Source organism: Sus scrofa, chromosome 11 (genome assembly GCF_000003025.6).
Source record: "Sus scrofa isolate TJ Tabasco breed Duroc chromosome 11, Sscrofa11.1, whole genome shotgun sequence".
Classification (NCBI taxonomy): domain Eukaryota; kingdom Metazoa; phylum Chordata; class Mammalia; order Artiodactyla; family Suidae; genus Sus; species Sus scrofa.
The window spans coordinates 32,681,755-32,703,001 of NC_010453.5; the positions used below are offsets into that span (position 1 = coordinate 32,681,755).

The 21,247-nt window shown below is 35.9% G+C and overlaps 1 protein-coding gene across 2 annotated transcripts in view; it reads right to left on the reverse strand.

Moving 5' to 3' along the window:
• The window catches only part of DIAPH3 (diaphanous related formin 3), a 502,120-nt gene that overhangs the window by 189,020 nt on the left and 291,853 nt on the right, over positions 1 to 21,247 (reverse strand). For both annotated transcript variants that reach the window (XM_021065648.1, XM_021065649.1), the window contains one exon: positions 10,909 to 11,038. In XM_021065648.1, coding sequence (XP_020921307.1) covers positions 10,909 to 11,038 — 130 coding nt within the window. The remainder of the gene's footprint in view (positions 1 to 10,908; positions 11,039 to 21,247) is intronic.

Here is a 21,247-nt window from a genome sequence, read left to right on the forward strand (position 1 = left end):
ACATTTTCAAATTGGAAATCTTCCTCCTGGAATACATTCCTACCTCTCAGTATTGGTGTTATGACTCCTCTCTTTCCTTCATCCACCACACACTCAATCACAGAATAAGTCCTGTGGGTTCTACATAGCTTCAACGCAGATTCATAAATCCTTCTCACCTCTTGGTCCCATCCAACATTGTCTCTCCCCTGGACTATTACTACGGATCCAAGTGGTTTCTCTGCTTCTTCCATTTCCCTCTAACAGGGGAGCCAAAGCAATCCTTTGAAAATGCAAGGCAGATGTCACTCTTTCACTCAAAATCCTACCAAAGGCTCCTCATCTTAGAGCAAAGTCAAAATCTTTACAATGGCCAATAATATCCCTATGGACAGATCTGTAATGGAAAGATCAGTTACCTCTCCGACTGTCGTCTCCTATTATCCCCTTCCCTCCCCTCCTTCTGATCCAGGCTCACATCCATATCTAGGGTTTATGCACCTGCTCTTCCCTCTGCCCGAGTGCTTCTCTTATTTACTTTGCCTCACACCTGTCAGGCTTTCATGCAAAGTCCTTCCCTATGAGGTCTTCTCTGACCATCCAACCTACATTTCAAAAACAACCCACCTGACCTCCAATTCCAGTGCTAACTACCTGACTTAATAGACATTGATTTCTTTCTTTGGTTTGTGTTTTGTATCACTATCTAAAAATGTAAAAAAAAAAGAACAAAATAATGCCATTTGCAGCAACAACATGAATGGAACTAGAGACTCAGTCATACTAAGTGAAGTAAGTCAGAAAGAGAAAGACAAATACCATATGATATTACTTATATCTGGAATCTAATAGATGGCACAAATGAACCATTCCACAGAGAAGAAAATCATGGACATGGAGAACAGACTTGTGGTTGTCAAGGGGTAGGGAGAGGGAGTGGGATAGACTGGGAATTTCGGTTTAATAGATACAAACTATTGCCTTTGGAGTGGATAAGCAATGAGATTCTGCTGTATAGCAGCACAAACTATATCTAGTCACTTGTGATAGAACATGATAATGTGAGAAAAACGAATGTATATATGTATGTGTGACTGGGTCACCTTGCTATATAGTAGAAAATTGACAGAACGCTGTAAACCAGCTATAGTGGAAAAAAAGAAAAATCATTAAAAAATAAAAAAATAAAATAAAATGTAAACTTCACGAGAGTAGACTTTTCTTTTGGTTCATGTACTCTATCTTGTACCCCAAATGCTGCCTGAGACAGAAGAGGCATTCAAAACACAACTCAGGTAATAATGAATGAATGAATCTTATGTAAGCCATTTTTTTCATGTCACTCAAAATCAGTATAATCTTTATTAATACAAGGGCCTATGACAGTGTCTGCTATGCAGTAAGAATTCAATGTAATTTTTGGAAAGGGTTCTTTGCTTATAAGGTCAAAACATATCAAAAACTATTAATGAGCAATAGTTCTTTTTTATCTGTAAAATATGTAGTTTGACAGACAACCGCTGAAAAGCTGCCATCACAGTGATAGACATATTTATATGACACAAGGGTCTCCCAACTGATCAATTTTAAATTTCTACTTCTAAGGTGAGAGAGGAAGATTATCTAAGAAGACATTTTCTTTAGGTTTTCCTATAAAGGTGAGTAAAGATCTTTTAGATGTTCCTATTACTTGTGTCATTTATCTTCAGTGTTAATTCAAATTTCCATATGATATGTCTTAATAATTCTGGGCTGGTAAATTTAAATTTACATAACATCCAAACAGCTCCAGAAAAGGAAAAAAAAAAAACTATAAGTTCCTGGAGACTAGTTGTTCTCAAAGGTTTTTTAGTAATAGAAACACATTTCAAAGGAAATCTTATATCAAAGCTCAAAATATGAAAATAAAAATAGAGTTTCTTAGCACAGAGGCTAAAAAGAATCCATTTTCCAAATTCCATTCCCCATGCTAGTATATCCAATTGGTGAAAATGCATTTAGCTGTACATTTACAATTTGTGCAATTTCCTATATGTATATTATTCCTCTGTTTTTAGAAAAGTGCAAGAGTTTTTCAATAACATGAATCTATAAAATTCTTGGCCTTGAATTCTAAAGCTTGCATAAATTTCAGGCAAGACACAGGTGGAATCTGTTTAAACAACTTTTGAGACTATATATTAAAATTCTAGGAGTTCCCTTGTGGCACAGTGTGGTTAAAGATCTGATGTTGTCACTGCAGCAGCTCAGGTTGCCTTGGTGGCACAAGTTCTATTCCTGGCCCGGGAAATTCCATGTCACAGGCAAGGCCAAAAAAAACACCATTCTATAGTAATATATTATTCACAGAAATCCATGTTTACCTGCATCATTAATGGCAGCCTAGGCAGATTATGTAAACAAGATATAATCACTGAAAAATAACAGCAACGACTGCGACAAACGCAGAAACAGTGCTTATTAGATGCTATACAAGCTTTAAAATTACACATATAAACCTATTTAATCCTCACAATAAACCTCTAAATTACATACAGTATCCCCATCTTATACATAAGAAAACTGAATCCTGGAGAGTCTAAGAAACTCATCCAAGATTATACCTCTGGCAACAGGCAGAGCTGGGGTTAGAACCTCAGTTGCCTGGATTCAGAATCTATCCTGTGATAATGGCCTCTCCCATAACATAATGCTATAATCTTCCCAGGATCACATTTTTATTTTACCCACTGAAATAATTTATTGGAATTATTATAATTGTCACTGCCTATCAATAAAATTGTCACTGCCTATCAATAAAAACCAATAAAAATATTCTAAATTTCTGGTTTAACTGCTTTAGTATTTGCATATAAGAAAAAAGTATTTCACAAGCTAATTAACAATAACCCTTAAACATCAAAAGAATCACAATATAATATAAACACTTTCCATATATACTACCTATTAGTACCATTAGCCTTAACTATTTCCTAGTCCGCAAAGATGACAGTGCTGCCTCCATGCACTTAGTGGACTGATGACAAGGATGATGAGTGGTGTGAACAGTGTGCCCTCAAAATCCATTTCTGCTCAGAATACTGGAATATCACTTATTTTGAAATAGGATCTTTGCAGAGCGAATTAGTGAAAGATCTCAACTTGAAATCATCCTGGATTTAGGAAAAGTGAGGACAGAGGGACATAGAGAATAAAGCAGTATGAAAGTGGAACAGAAGAATGCCAAGGATTTCTGGCAATTAACTAGAAGCTAAGAGAGAGGCATTGAATGGTTCTTCCTGAGATGCTCCAGAAGAAACCAATCCTATTGACACCTTGATTTCAGATTTCTACATTCCTGAACAGTGAAGGAATAAATTTATGTTGTTTAAAGTGACCTGGTTTGTGGTGACAGTTTATGGCAGCCCTAGGAAACTAGTATAACTACTAATTCAAGATTTTACAAGCTGCACGAACACAGTCTGGTTTTGGGAAGCAGCTGACAATTCTACCTTTAGCATCTTATCAGCTCCATGCCTCTTTACCCAGTTGGTTACATATCAACTTGTGAGCAATGAGATACTGTGCACACAGCCATAACTGTGTTTGCTACATCCACTGCTCAGGCGTCTTTATAGTATACAAATTTGTTGTGTTAGCTATCCTTCAGAAAGCCCTTGTTCTGAAATTTTCTTTCAGCTACCCTGTTTGCAATTTCTCATTTTCATGTTGTAAAACTGGAGTACAGTAAATACTGCTTCCCAGACAGCAGTCTAGGAGAGCTCCAAGACCTTGGTCGTCACTGTTGATCCTGTCCTGTTACTTGATGTTCGCTATGGCTCATGGGTGACACTGATAGAACTGTTCGAATAGCTATTTCAAATCTGCAGCTGGCCAAAAATCTGCAAACACTGTAAACTGTTAGTTTCTCGAAAAGATTAATGTTGTATTGATGCCACTTTCAGTCTGCTAACCTCCAAAAAGATATAGAGGTCTTCCCAATGTGGTTTTCTTCTTCATCATCATCTATCAGCCCAAGCAGCAGCCAATTCAGGAAATGTTCCTAGCTCAGTATCTCAAAAAGCAATCTTTAGCTGCAAGTAGTTCCTCCATGGCAGTGTTCTTCAATGTCAGTCCACAGAACCCTTAATCCTTCTAGGGATTTTGGCCATATTCTTTCTACAGTCTCTCTTACTGCCTTCTAAAATAGTTTATATTTGCACCATAAAACAATGCAATACAACCTCAGATGGAAATTTCCAATTTGAACTTTTGATGCCAACACTACATAGATAATCCTTGGAAATAAACTAGCAGGAGTTAAATAAAATGTTGCCCATCAAACAACTTGGACCTTGTGGCTCTTTATCAGTATACTGCACCCCCAGTGCACTATAAATATTTTCCATAAATCCTGCAATTACCTGTGAATAGCTCAGTTATATTTCATTACACCTTTTTTTTTTTTTTCTTTTTAGGGCCACAACTGTGGCATATGGAAGTTCCTGGGCTAGGGGTTGAATTGGAGCTGCAGCTGCCAGTGTACACCACAGAAGATTCCTTAATCCACTGAGCAAGGCCAGGGATCGAACCCACATCCTCAGGGACACTATATTGGGTCCCTAACCTGCTGAACCACAACAGGAATTCCCATTATACCTTTTTATGTTACAAGAGTTAATTTCCTGAATATAAACTTCTACACAGACTATACTTTCAATAAGTATATGTAAACCTACATGTGAATTACATTTTAAAAGTAAATTTATTTTTTATTCTATTTGGCTTATAGTAATATTAAAATTATTTTACAGTTCTTGATATATGTATTAGATGGCTAAAAATAGTCAAAATAGATCATTGAGACCTAACTACATAGGAGTCATAGACTAGCTTTCTAGACATAGCATCTTACTCTCCATCTATATGTGGAATCAGTGCTACTCAAGTGGGAGACATCAAATACTTACTCTATTTCCATAGGGTAATGAGAAGAAAAGGAAAAAAAATGTATTCATACCTCATTTGAGAAAAGTGTCAACTAATAGTTCAGAGAGTCACTAGTCTTTATCAGTTACTTGCTTAAAAGGAAATTACAAACATTATAGTAACAAAACAGGCAAAAATGTGGAAATACGCGTAGGGATATAGTGACTAAAAGAAATGACAATACAAAACAAAAACTTAGTATACTTAGTCCAGTGTAAATGAATGCATTCTAAAATAAGATCTAGGAAATGCCTCATTTCTCACCCTGAAAATTAAATGTAAAAGCTTATGAATACATTTATTTAGAATACCTCAATATTTCCTCATATACGTACTAATTTATGTGTGATGCCTATTCAAAGAGGGAATTGAGGCATACTTATAATTATTTAAAACCATGTAAGGAATTTTGATATGCCTAAATTGATTGCCAGTGAACATCCAACTCAGCAGGCCTATGACTGTTCTTCAAATTATCTGATAATTCAAAAACCATTCAGTAGAGGCCACACTATTCCAAAGCCAAAACAGTAAACAAGAAAAATGCGTTGTTATTGTCAATTAGTTTGCTAGGGCTGCCATCACAAAATGCCACATACTGGGTGGCTTAAACAATAGAAATTTATTTTCTCACAGTTTAAGAGTCACGATCAAGGTGTTGGTAAGTTTGATTTCTTCTGAAGCCTCTCTCCTTGGCTTGCTGATGATCGCAGTTTTGCTATGCCCTATGACCAGCTATGCCTGGTCCTCTGTGTATGTGCACCGTTGATGTCTCTCTGTGTTCAAGTTTCCTCTTCTTACAAAGACACAGCTCAGACTATATTTGGGGCACCCTGAGGGCCCCATTTTAACATAATCACTACTTTGAAGGCCTTATCTCAATATACATGCTGAGGTAGTAGGGGTTAGGGCTTCAATATGTAGGGATAGAATCCAGCCCACAACACAATAAATTTTGTGCTCTTTATTGACAATTCAATTGAATCAATATCCTAATCATATCTTCTTTAACTAAATTATCTTACTGTAAATGCCTTCCCCACAGACATTGTGTTTTGTCAACTTATTTCATTGTATTGGTAGAAACATACATGAATGCATATTTTTTAAAAGCTCTAATATTTTAGAATTTATTTGAAACATCAAAAGAATTATCTCACAAAACTATGAGGCTCCAACTTTAGTCTCCATGACATAATGGTTCCAACTAACACAATATTAGTTGTATTTTTAATTCTATTATACAATAAATATGTCTATGTATTTTCAATATATACTTAAATATAAAATGCAGTTAAATTATTAACTGATGCTGGATATCTAAAATTCATATAAAACCTGCTAATAAATTTTAATTGGTACTTTTGAAAGTCTAGAGTATAAGGAGGTTAATGGAAGCTTTGAAAATAGTTTCTGCAGATGAATTTGAAATTTTCAAATACTATGCATTTCCAGGTGGCAGCCACCTGGAAATTAGGCATTCCAAGAGCTCACAGTAGGTGAATAAAACACAAACAGTCACTATCTAGTAAGGCATTTGTCATAAAATGTTGGAAAGTCACAAGGAATTGAAATCTAGGAGATGTACTTGAGTAGACAAATATTTGGGTCAGACTAAGGAATTACCCGCCAAAAGCAAACAAACAGTCTTAAAAGCAGAGGTCTACAAAGTGGAGCGAACAAAAATCAAAGATACAACATCAAAGAATGCTCCTAAAAGCAGAAAATGTGGAAATGGAAAAAGTGAAAAAAAAAATATTAGCAATGGGCAATCATCAAATCCACTCTGATAATACACTGAATATTGCCCTATCTTTAGAAGCTAGTTTCATTCCAAGCAGTTCCAAGAATAGTCTCTAATCTAGAGTAGTAGTTCTTACATAGTGGTCTAAGATTTTCTGGAAAATCTATGAATTCATCCTAAAGTTATCTGAATACATAGAAACTTAAGTGAGGTTCCCAGCAAGTACTAGTAAAAAGCACAGAGGGAAGGAGGCATTTACTTTAAAGCACCTGACAAAGGTAAGAACTAGACAACATGCTAGGCCACAGCTGCCACTTCCCATAGAATCTACCACTGAGCTCTTAGCTAGGGTGCTGAGGCTATACAGAGACAAGCAAAATCAGAAAAAGGAAAGAAGAAGCAAGTAGGCCAAAAAGGGCTTTCTCAAGTAAATACAAGCTGGGGGGAAAGTAAAGGAGTAGGAAACAAGAGCGACATTTTATGGCATATCATGGTCTGCACACTGTGAGGCAGCTGGAGAGGACAAGGCAGCTGCTGGATATACAAGTGTGGAGCTCAGAAGGAAGTCTGGGACATAAATCTGCAAGTCATTAGTGTAATGATGGTATTTAAGCCCTTGTGGATTAAATGGATCATCTAAGGAGAAGCTACAGGGAGAAAAAAGGAGAATGAATTAATATTAGGTTAATAGTAGCAGTAATACTCAGAGGGTGCATAGAAGGAGGGGAGGAAGCCAAGCACATTGAGAGAAAAAGGGAGAAGCCAGCTGGGGCAGAAGCCAGATGTGAATGAGGTAACCTGAGCTGCACCAAGATACAGAAACTACACCTTGGACCAGCAGCAAGACAAGAGCACTGTTTCAGACACAGTAATCACACAACACGTACTTGTTCACTGATTAAGTGAGTTACAGACTAAACTAGCATGGCATTCTAGAATTCAGGGTTAACTATCTAGGGAAGAATGGAAATATATGATAGAGCTATAATAACCTTAAAGAGGACATGAGCTGAACAAGCTGATGTTTTAAGTTGACCTTGGTGTTATTTTAAGTCGCTCCAGACCCCTCAAAGTTTGGTCATATTTTCTATTCATTAATAAAATACCATTCCAATTTAATAATGAAACAAGTTACTATGAAATAATCAATAAAACCATCATATATTAGAGGTTCATTAATTTTAACTGTTTAGACAAGAGAAAATGTATTCAACCCTTAGAAGTCCATAAAGGAAAGAAATATTACAAGGGTATACAGAAATACAATAATGACCCCAAATATTTTCACTGAAATACAACAGAAAGGCTGTAAAGCCATTATCTTTCAGCAAAGAAGCAGCCCTAATGAAGTAGATTCTTGAAAATTGTCATACGGGTAAGCTCATTAGTTGCAATGAAAGTTCTCCCTGCTGATCCAGGAGTATCTAATGGCCAGGATTTGTTATGTCTCAAAAACAAAGGTACTTCTTAATTCATGTGATAGCTCACTGAGGAGACTTCAAATGTGGAAACTTTCAAATGATCTATAATGTAAGAGCACTGAAATTCTCCAAAGCAAACATAGACTTATTTCATTCAAAATATTACATATTATACTCCAAAATTTCATACATTAATAAGTAAAGTAATCATAAAAAGAAATTATGCTCAACCATCACCTACACTATAAAAAAAATCTCTCAGTGCTGGCTTTTCTGTTTCAAATATGAAGTTGGCTGCTCCCTGTGAAACACATTCACAGTATCTGCTGACCCATACACATATGCATGCCTCTGCTCTAACAGATGGAGACTAAAACCTCCAAGGCCCCCTGAATGCCCCATAGACACACCAAAAAGGAAAACAAACAGAAGACTCTCATTACCAAGTTACAACTCTCCAAGCACTTATGAAAGTTGAATGTTTTTCAAAAGCAAAATATTGTAGTATTTATGCAGAATTTTAAGTACAATCAAATGAGTCAAATTGATAAATTACATTTTGAAAACTTATAGCCAAAACTGCAAGACCATAAATTATACAAAAATATATCTGAAAGAGAAGTTCCAGCTTACTGTTCAGTTTTAGAACTAGTAGGAAAGATGGTTGAAGTGATCAGAAATGCAAATGGCTATTATCAGAAAATGTCCACACTGATTTAATTTTTGCTGAGGACCCAATGCGGATATAAGCTATTAACCACTCAACCATCTTTTCCCTAGAAAAAGAAATCCATCAATATTTCGAGGCACTTTACAACACTTCTTCATCTAGTACTGTTACTTACTAAGCTTAATATCCTCGAAGAACACCCATTTTTAATTCTTATTCATCCCATTTACTCAAATTTTATTTCAAATTTTATTTTCAAAATTTTAGAAATTTCATTTTAAGAAAGCTACCTTCTAGGAGTTCTCGTCGTGGCTCAGCGATAACAGACCAACTAGGATCCATGAGGGTGTGGGTTCAATCCTTGGCCTCACTCAGTGGGTTAAGGATCCAGCATTGCCATAAGCTATGGTGTAGTCACAGACGTGGCTTGGATCTGATGTTGCTGTGGCTGTGATGTAGGCCAGTAGCAACCCTCAACACAGCTCACGGCAATGTCAGATCCCCAACCCACTGAGCAAGGGCAGGGATCGAACCCAAAACATCATGGTTCCTAGTCAGACTCATTAACCACTGCGCCACGACGAGAACTCCCAAAAGTTTATTTTTTATCTTTAAAAATCCAGACTATTTCCAGCATTTTTTTTTTCCAAAAGGCTATATAAGATATATGCTTCAAATAAACCACAATGAAGTCCTACTGTACAGCACAGAGAATTATATCCAATCTCTTGGGATAGAACATGATAGAAGTAATATAAGAAAGGGAATGTGTGTATATATATATATATATATATATATATATATACACACATATAAGCGTATATATAGATACATAAGTATGACTAGGTCACTTTGCTGTATAGCAGAAATTAGCACGACACTGTAAATCAACTACAATTTTTAAAAAAGGGGAAAAAAAGAAACAGACATCTCAGGAAAAAGTGTCAAAGAACATCTCATCTAATCACATGCCTCTCTGAAAAACAAGTGCTACAATCCTCACTTTATAGAAGAAACAATTTAAATGGAGGATAAAATGATAAAAGTGATTTTTTTCATTTTAAGAAGAAATATCCACTTTAATACAGGAAAAGTCTCCTTTAAGTTGACAAATGACCCAGTGGCCTCTACAAAAAGAATACACATACTCCACCAGTCCAAATGAGATGTTTTCCAAAATGTATGTGCACACACATTTGCATGTCTTCATACAAATGTGTATCCATAAATTCTTTTTTTTTTTTTTCAGGCAAGTAAAGTTTTGTCCACAGAATTGTTACGATACAAAAGTCAAATCTGGGTTCTTCAGGTGATGAAAAATTATTTAAGTCATATTCAAACCAAATATAAAAAATAGGGCCTATCCTTTCTCTGACCCTTTCTATAATCTGATCTAAGTCCACAGCACAAACTAAGAAGTAGGTTGGAAACTGGGACATTAGGAAGCAGTGACTGGAAGCTCTGGCTGTTTGGTGCCTCCCAAGACAAACAAAGCAGGCTCTACCTGCAAGGTAGGTGGATGGAGATTTAAAATTCTGGCCTACGGTTGAGCATAGGAAACTATATCCACCCTCTTAGGATAGACCATGATGGAAGATAGTATAAGAAAAAGTATATACATATATATATACACATATATGAACAGTAGAAATTGATACAAGACTGTAAATCAATTATATTTTAATTAAAAAAATTAATTTAAATTAGAAGAAAAAATTTTCAGGCCAAGGGGGATATTGACTTTCAGAACAAGCTGCTTGACTCAAATGCATAATAGTCCCAAATGTCTGTGAATGACACTTACCCAGGGAGCATTGCACTGCCATGGGCGGAGAGGGCTTAGCAGCAATGGGTGAGCTGGTAGGTATTCAAAAGGTTTAAACTGAAGAACTATGTATTTTTGAATATGGAGCCTCATTATCTAATCAAACAAGTTAAACTTCAATAACTAAGCTCCAATAATGATAATTCATAAAATGTCCTTCAACTTTATTTTTAAAATGACATACTTACTATGAAAACACTGTGTCAAAGTGGCAAGTATATTCAAATAAAAGGTATTATTTTCTGTCTTCGAAGTACCAACTAAAGACCCAGAGCACTAAAATTTCTATAAAAGCACCAACCTTTACTAGCTTTGTCTAAATGTTCCAAATCGTCCACAAAATTCAGGATATCAGGGTACTTTTCTTCACATATTTCCACAAGAAAATGAAGTAGTGTTGTTTTCTGATCTGCTGATCTCGTGTCCTTTAGCTAAATAGAGTGAAAGGGAGAAAAAATTACAGAGTCAAAAATATTTGATAATCTCTCTACTTAAATAAATTTAATACTGTTTTTATAGATATGAGTTATAAAATCAGTTAATTCTACTTTTGAAAAGCAAATATTAAAACACTTGAAAAGCTATTCTTCACATATTGTTGTTTGGTCTAAGTCATTAATATTTACTGTAGGGAGTTACCATTGTGGATTAGCAGTAACAAGCCCAACTAGTATCCATGAGGATGTGGGTTCAATCCCTGGCGTTTCTTAGTGGGTTAAGGATCTGACGTTGCTGTGAGCTGTGGTAAGTTGTAGATGTGGTTCAGATCCTGCACTGCTATGGCTGTAGTGTAGGCTGGCAGCTGCAGCTCCAATGCGACCCCTAGCCAGGGAACTTCAATATGCAGTGGGTGTGGCCCTAAAAAGCAAAAAAATTACTGTAAAGAAGGAGTAAGCATAAGTCAATCTAGTATTCAATATTCCATGGGGAAGAAAACATATGATGAAATGCCCAGGAAAACAGGACAACCTAGGAACTTATGTCAGCACTTAAAACAACACTGCACACTTGTTTGTTTTCATTTCTCACATATTTATAGAATGCCTACTAGATAGAGTAGGAATTGGAGAAGCTACAACAAACATCATTCCTCAAGAAGCCATTTAGAGAAAAAAAAATAGAAAATATATACTTCCGCAGGTGTGATGGATAGTATAGTAAAAACAATCACAAAGTATGCCTAGGAGGACACGGGATCTGAACCGAAAGCTTGTGCACAAGAAGTTGTACGGGGCTGCAGAAGCAGAGGGAAAAAACTCAAAGGGACGGTATCAGAGCAGCATGTGAAAAAGACTAAGCGGTAAGGAAAAAGTGGCATTTTAGAGGAGTCAGAGTGACTTCAAATAAGTGTGCTAGGGAGGGCAAGTAGGGAAGAGGAAAAAGAAGTCTGGGAAGAAAGGCAAAGGCCAGAAAGTTAAGACAGGCAGACCATGCTATGGATACAGGATTCTGATCTCTGAGAACTGGGAATTTTTAAACTGGATGAGAGATAATCAGATATGTGTACATTGTAGAAAGCTCCCTCTATCATAGTGCGGATAAAAGATTAGAGTGAGGGTAAGAACAGATGCTGGATGAATAATTTAAAAGCTGTACCAATAATCCTGGCATGGGGAGAAGACAGCCTGAGCTAAGGAAATGCCTTAGGAATGGGACAGAGTGGGCATAGGAACCCACAGGAGGCCGATTAGTCAAACTGGACACAACAGATGAGAAAAAAATTTGGGTGCAATGAAGAAAAAAGAGACTTAGCTTTGGACAAGTGAGTTTGAAGCTTTCTAGTAAGATCTAAGTGGAGAAATCAGGGAAGGATGTTGATTACATCTGGGTAGAACAAGTTCTCAACTTTTTTTTACATTACTGATGGCTAAGTAGTTTTTTTTACAGTGTATTTCTTTTAGCCATTTTTACCTATGGGAAATTTTAAAAGGATACCTACACTATATATCTGTTTATTACTGCATGTACATCTGTGCATCACTCATAAAAACAGTCAGATAGGAAAGATATTTTTGCTCCCCAAGAACCAACGCTCATCCCTTGAAGGTGATAAACAGTAGAGAAAAGTTACAACCTAGAGGAGTGAACTATTCTAGGAGCATCGTTTGTGAGCTCTTAGCCCCGAAAGCTAAAAAGTTAATCAAATAAACAAAGATAAGTACATAGAATAAAAGACAGGAGAACGGAGGGCTCAAGAGAACACCAGGATGGACAGATCCTAATATGAAATGTCCAAGGAATGAATCAGAAGGGTGAGGCAGCTGGCTACAATCCAATGACTAGGAGTCAGCTTCGGGGTAGGGGGTGTTGAGTGTGAATACAAAGACAAATAAAAAGCTGGTAGTGTTCCTTATAAATAAGTAATCAGATCAGATACACACATAAGAGGGGAAAATCACTCTTGACACCAGGATTCAATTTAGAGCTGGAAATTCTTGGTAAACTTAACTGCACACAGCCCTATTCACCTGCTTGCTTTCCAACAATCTCCTATTTAAAAAAATATATGTCCATGTGTGTGTGTGTGTGTGTGTATCCATCTGTAATTTTTTTCTAATTCTATGTCACTAAATATTATACCACTAACAAAATATCAAGTGAAAGTTACTATCTAATTATGGAAAAGAGATATTCTGTGCCATCGTGAATATCATATACAACTTAATAAATTCAAAAGCTATCTTGTCCCTGGAAACACAGAGCTACCCTCCTAGACAGCCTGACTTTCACATGATTACTCTTCAAATAGGTTCAAATGCTACACTGGCCTATTCAACATGCAAACCAAAAAAATGGTTCCTGGCACTTAAAAACTGACTGATATAAACACAGTCTGTTATTTGATACCTTTTAAAAGGAACACAAATCATAATACTCATCGGAGTGTTTTGAAAAAGCATTCCTCAAAAAAGGATTCTATTATCTGGATTGATGGCCACTAATCTGTGTGAATGATCTGCTAAAACATTAACACTAAAATTTGCCTTTAACTAGCTAGGTAGCCTTGTGCAAATTACTGGAGCTCAGTTTTATACAAGTAAAGTGAAAACATGGAAATGGACAGGAAAAGGAAACTCTAAATTCACTTTGCACTCCAAAAATATTAAATAGATACTATAGTGGACTTAAGTGTTAGTAGACATTGCAAAACCTATTTTAAGATATCCCATCGTGGCTCAGTGGTTAATGAATCCAACTAGAACTATGAGGTTGTGGGTTTGATCCCTGGCCTCGCTCAGTGGGTTAAGAATCTGATGTAGCTATTGCCATGAGCTGTGGTGTAGGTTGCAGACACGGCTCAAATCCTGTGTTGCTGTGGCTCTGGTGTAGGCCAGCGGCTACAGCTCCGATTAGACCCCTAGTCTGGGAACCTCCATATGCTGTGGGTGCAGCCCTAGAAAAGAGAGAAGAAAAAAAAAAAAAAAAAAAAAAAAAAAACTAGAATAAAAATGAAAAAACCTAGTTATCTAGATTCAGAAGTTATTTTTGCATGCTTGAGTGAGTTACAATCTTTTCAGTTTTAGCTTTCACATACACTGAGAATGTTAATCCAATTTATAAAAGTTATCTTTCAAGTCTATGATTTCATTCACACTATCATCTTTAATGGAAAAGGCTCGGGTAAAACTAGCAAACTTTCACAAATGTAATAGTTTCCTCTGGTACTACCAGAAGTTAGCATAACAACTGTCCTTTGTTTTTGTTATTTTTTTAAAGTGAAGTCTTTCATTCCCCCACCTCCTCCTTCGTAGCACTAACTGGAGAATAACTGGTCCTTCTGTGGACTTACAGATCCTGACTGTCACCAGTTTATACCCTTCCTTATCATGGTCTGTTCATGTGAACCTAGACACATGGCCTGTGTAGAATGTTGACTAAGACAAGTACCATCTACCTCCATAATCTGTAAAGCCTGGAAAGAGCTGTCCAGTACTATTTGTGATGGAGCTTAATGGCCAGCAACTGCTGGGATTAATGTTATCAAGAAATCTCTATGATCCCACAATAAGCTACTGGATCAATCTTGATCTTTATTCATGAGCAAGAAGAATTCAGAATTAGAACAGTTTATAGCATCTACCAATTTAATGAATGTTAAGGATGCAGGTCAAACACAGATCCAAGTATTCAGAGACAATCATAAAGCTAAACACTCATTTATGGAAGAGGGTTCTATCCTGGCAGTAACTATGGAAAACATCAACTGAATAGCAACTCACATTCTGGTAATTGTGTAATATTTAAAAATAGACTTAGTGTTGGAGTTCCTGTCATGGCGCACTGGAGATGAATCCAACTAGGAACCATGAGGTTGCGGGTTCAATACCTGGCCTCCCTCAATGGGTTAAGGATCTGGCATTACCCTGAACTGTGGTAAAGGTCACAGATGGGACCCGGATCTGGCGTTGCTATGGCTGTGCCATAGGCTGATGGCAACAACTCCAAATAGACCCCTAGTCTGGAAATCTCCACATGCCGTGGGTGTGACCTTAAAAAGACAAAAAGACAAAAACAAAAAACAAAAAATCACTTAGTGAATAATAAACAGAAATAAATAAATCACTGAATAATAAACTGAATAATACATAGAAGTAAAAGTCTCCCATCCCTCCAAAAATCTGCATTTAACAATTATGACACTTAAAAAAACTCAATTTCCTAAATAAATAAATTTCAAAAAATCACCCAATAAAAGATAAGAGGTTAAGAAACACAGAGCGTGACCATTTGCTGATAATGCATACTATATATTTACAAACTACTGTGTAACTCTAAACTCCAAGACAGAGATTCTTCACTTATTTCCTAAATTATCAGGAAAAAACTTCACCATGCTGGCAAGGTATTCTTCCTGCTTCAGTTACTCTCTTCTCTTCCTTCCTTCCTCCAAATCACTTGAAAAACAAAACAAAACTCAAGAAACAAAAACTAACCAACCAATCAACAAAAAAACCCTTCCAGAAAGCATATGGAAATGTATGAAAGCACAACAAAAATATATTTATCAAAGTCTTTATTTACTTACTCAATTTTTTTTCACTTTTTGATAAACATTGACAATGAAAGGGCATACTCTATTCCTACTAGTTATTCACACAGATAATCAGCGACTGAGCTGGAACAAGCAAAGCTTGAAAGACGGTGCTAACTTTGCTAAAGAGAAGGAACAACTCGAGCATACTCTGTAGTGCTAACTCTTGGAACGAAAGTGAAGCTAAAATATTTGCTTTAAAAATCTATTCTTAAGTTTTAAAAAATATGCTTTATTTAAATTTTCACTGACATTGCTTGACAGGATTCGTTTTGTATCACTGTCAAGAGATTTATCTTACTGATGAGGAATCATCACTGTTAAGGAGAATTTCTTATTTATATATTGTTTCTTTAAGGTACATTTAATGTGGCATAGATGTCAAATAAACAAAAAGATGGATGGAGTTTCTTCAACTGCTTTGTTCATTCCAGACAAAATAATGTTAAAAGCAGATCCTGTAATAAATCATGTCCTAGTTGTCAGTCTAGAGTAGAACTCCAGCTACAATGCAAGGTTTTGGAATATTTTTTAAGGTATTCAGTAAAATTTGGATGACATCTAAAGAATATTCCATTGTTTTAGTCACAAGGCAGAAAATTCCTAAAACAAAAACTAAGTATCTTCCTGGAGATTTTCAGAATCTAAAGAACCAGAACTCCTTACACTTTGAATAATGTAACTTTTATCTTACAAACATTCTCAAATGAATAACTCTTCTCTATTATTATATTCTTATACTCTAATTATGTTATCAAGACAGCAGACTCTTTAGATGTTGTAGACATTGCTGATACCAGAAAAATGACAAAATTACAAGAGTTTGCAATAGCTCCATGAACATTCTAGAAGAACTTACATTGTGAACAATATTAACTGCTGAGGACAAAACCAGCCCATTTTATTTGTGTGGCACTTACTAGGACACAGGGACCAGCCAATAATATAATTCCTCGTAAGTGCTTAAAAAACACAACAGCCCTGTGAGGAAGGAACTGAGGGAAAAAAGATTTGGAACCTCATGCAGCATACCCCAGACTACACAGCTACCATCCAGCAGAACCAAGATGTGAACCCATATCTGCGTTAATTCAAAGCTCTTAACCACTATAAAATACAGTTCTTCTTAAAAAAAATCTTTATTTAATCCAGATTATTATATATCAAAAGAAACAAAATTCTCAAAGCCACAGTGGATAAAAATGGTACTGAGACAACAAAAGAGTGTTCATTAATACAATTTAAAATACTGAAGCCCTATAACCTGCTAATTCTAGCTGGGAAGCCTCTAAAAACAGACATCTCTACCCTGAGGTCATTTCTAGTTCTAAAAGCATGACATTCTTTTTGTTGTTTTTGCTATAAAAAATTAATAAAAATGCCACCTGAATCTTACCACTCAAAGGCTTTCTATATTGCTAATAGATCAGTGCTAATAATGTTAATATTGCTAATAGATTATATTACATGAATATTTTTGAATGCAACTACAAAGTTTCATCATTAACAAGTTAACCAAGTATATTTACTAACATCATATTCTACCTTAAAATGCTTTGCTGTTATGTTTGAAACATCTCTAATATAATGTATCCGCATGAAAGTAGTTATGTGGGCATTACCATTGTGGCTCCATGGTAATGAAACCAACTAGTATCCATGAGGACATAAATTTGATCCCTGGCCCTGCTCAGTGGGTTAAGAATCTGGCATTGCCATGAGCTGTGGTGCAGGTCACAGATGAGGCTAACATCCTGCATTGCTGTGGCTATAGTGTAGGCCAGAAGCTACAGGTCCAATTTGACCCTGAGCCTAGGAAACTCCACATGCCGCAGGCTTGGCCCTAAAAAGACAAAAAAAAAAAAAAAAAAAGTGGATGTGTGAATATGAACTGCCAAAGAACATATCATTTTGTTCAGATATGAAGCTTAAAAAATCAACATGTAGGTTCAACTTCACTAGTGAAGATAACTACAACTATAAAACTATTTTCTGATATATATAAATACACTTTTAAAAAAATAATCGCTGTGCTGATTAAATTTTTCAAAAATACTGTCATTTATCTGAAATGGATGAAAATTTAAAATCTTAACATAAATTAAAGACACACAGCATCATCTATGTCACTGCCATAACCATTAATACTACAATAAAATTTTCATAAAAATTTTCTTTTTTTGTTTTCTCTTTTTCTTTTTTAGGGATGCACCTGTGGCATATGAAGTTCCCAACCTAGGGGTCAAATAGGAGCTGCAGCTGCTGGCCTAAGACACACCCAGGCTACACACCAGATCTGAGATGGGTCTGCGGCCGAACCACAGTTCACTGCAACATTGGATCCTTAAGCCACTGAGCAATGCCAGGGATTGAACCCACATCCTCATAGATAATAGTCAGGTTCTTTACCACTGAGTCACAACAGGAACTCCAAAATTTCATAATAATTTTAAAGATAGGCAGAGATAAACTGACATTAGGTAAAATATATATTAAATTTGTGGACTTCACATATAAAAACAACTTATAATTTTTGTTAGTTTTCATTTTTAAATGATGAGCATTGAAACATTAAATAAGCAGGGAATTCCCGTCGTGGCGCAGTGGTTAACGAATCTGACTAGGAACCATGAGGTTGCGGGTTTGATCCCTGCCCTTGCTCAGTGGGTTAACGATCCAGCTTTGCCCTGAGCTGTGGTGTAGGTTGCAGACACGGCTCGGATCCAGCGTTGCTGTGGCCCTGGTGTAGGCCAGCAGCTTCAGCTCCGATTAGACCCCTAGCCTGGGAACTTCCATATGCCATGGGAGCGGCCCAAGAAATGGCAAAAAGACCAAAAAAATAAAAAAATTAAAAAATTAAAAAGCAAGAAAATGCTTTAAATAACATCAACTTCTATAAAATATACTGGTTTCTACCACATCCCCAAAGACACACATTCTCTGAATTATATTTTGAACACATTTCTCTTGGATTTTAGTGAGCAAAGACACTGCAACATGAAAAGCATTTTTGCATTTTAGTAAAATTTTACCTTATTGCAGGTTATCTACTGTATTGTTCAATGTTCTGTTTATACTACTCCCTTATTTCACAAGATAGTTAAAATAGTTCAGTCTGCTTTAGTTAATACAAGCAGACTAAGTAAATTAATTTTAAATTAAATGGATTTTATACTCTATTTTTTAAATTAACAGACTTTATATTTTAGAGCAGTTTTAGCTTTAAGACAAATTAAGCAGAAAATACAGTTCCCATATTTATGTGCCAATATTGATGATAAGGATACATTAACTAAGAACCACAGTTTACACTAGAGTCCATTTTATGTTCTATAGTTGTACGGGATTTGACAAATGCATAATGACAAGTATTTACCATTACAGTGTCATACAGAATAGTTCCACCATCCTAAAAAATGCCCTGTCCTCCACCTATTCATTTTTTCCATCTTCCCCCTCTCCCACAACCCTCAGCAACCATGATCTTTTACTATCCTGTTTCTTTTCCAGAATGCCATACAGTTGGAATCAAGATTATGTAGCCTTTTCAGATTGGCTTCTTTCACTTAGTATTATGTGTTCCTCATAATACATTCCTTTTCTTGGCTTGAGATTATTTCTTTTCATCACTAATTTGATAGTCTATTGCATGACTGTTTCAGTGGATTTATACATTCACCTATTGAAGGACTTCTCAACATGCTTCCAAATCTTGGCAACTATGAATATAGTTGCTACAAACATTAGTATGCAGGTTTTTTTACTCCTTTGGCTAGAACAGGAATGTGATTACTGAATCCTATTTAAATCTATGTTTATCTTTGTAACTGTCAAGCAGTCTTCCAAAGAGGATGTATCATTTTGCATTTCCTTCAGCAATGAATGAGAGTTCCTGTTGCACCACATCCTCAGCAGCATTTGGTGTTGTCAGTGTTTAGGATTTTAGCCATTCTAATGGTGTTTTTCACAGAGCAGAAGTTTTTAATTTTAATGGAGTCCAACTTAACAATATCCAGTTTTCCCAGCACCAGTTTATTAAAAAAAAGTATTCTTTCTCCATTAAATTACCTTTGCTTCTTTGTCAAGGATCAGTTGACTACACCTGTGTGGGTCTATTTCTGGGCTCTCTGTTATGTTTCATTGACCACCTTCTTTCCCCTCTAATATTAAAGTTTCAATTACTGTACTTTTATAGTAAGTCTTAAAGTCAGTCTTATCTCCTCCTTCTCTTTCTTTTTCAGTATTATGTTGAGTATGCTAAGCCTTTTACATATCCATATAAACTTCAGAATCAGTGTGTCAATATCCACAAAATCACCTGCTGACATTTTGATTGAAATTGCATTGGCTCTGTAGATATTGTTGGGAAGAAATAAAGTTGAGAAGAACTGACACCTTAACAACACTGAATATTCCTTTCCATGAACATGAGATATCTATTTATTAGATCTTTTTTTAAGTCCTTTCATCAAAGTTTTATCATTTTCCTCAAATATTGTATATGTTTTGCTGGATAATACCTAAATAGTTTTTGGTGCTAAAGTAAATGATATTCTGCTTTTAATTTCAAAGTCCGATTTTTCACTGCTTACATTAAAAAAATTAGTCAACATTTAAGTGTCAATCTTATATCCAGAAACTTTGTTCTAATTATCAGGTCCAGGAAGTGTTTTTCTTTCCCCACCCCTGCTTTTTGTCAATTTTTAGGGATTTTCAACACAGGCATTCATTTTACTCATGATAAAAGATAATTTTATTTATTCTTTCTCAATCCATACACCTCTTTTTGTCTTTTGTCCTTTTAGGACCACACATGCGGCATATAGAGGTTCCCAGGCTAGGGAATCTAATCAGATCTGTTGCTGCCCGCCTGCGCCAGAGCCACAGCAACACCAGATCCGAGCCACATCTGTGATGTACACCACAGCTCATGGCAATGCCAGATCCTTAACCCACAAAGCGAGGCCAGGGATCGAACCCGCAACCTCATGGTTCCTAGTCGGATTCATTTCCGTTGAGCCAAGATGGGAACTCCTCTGTACACTTTCATATCCTTTTTTTATCTTGTTGCTTTAAGCCTGGACCTTTGGTACAATGCTAAATACAAATGATGAGAAGGAATATCCTTTCCTTGTTCCTGATCTAAAAATATTTATCTTCTTATCATTAAATATGATGCTATCTGTAGTTTTTGTAGAGGTTCGTTATCAGCTTGAGGAAGTTCTCTATTTCTAGTTTGTTGAAAGTTTTTGTCATGAATAGGTACTGGAGTTGATTAGATGCCTTTTCTGCAATATGTTGATACTGTCAAATGATTTTTCTTCTTTAGACACTGTTGATATAATAAACTGCATTAACTCCTTTTCAGCTTTTCATACCTGGAATACATCCCTCTTGGTCATACTACATAATTCTTTTTATATGATGTTGATTTGATTTATGATATTTTGTTGAGGATTTTAATATCTATTTTCATAAGATATATTGATCTGTTATTTTCCTTTCTTGTGATGTCTTTGTCTGGTTTTGGTGTGCACCCATTTAATCATCAGACTCTTCCCTGCCACCTAAGAACACATGTTCACAACGGGGTCTCTTGTTTAGTTTT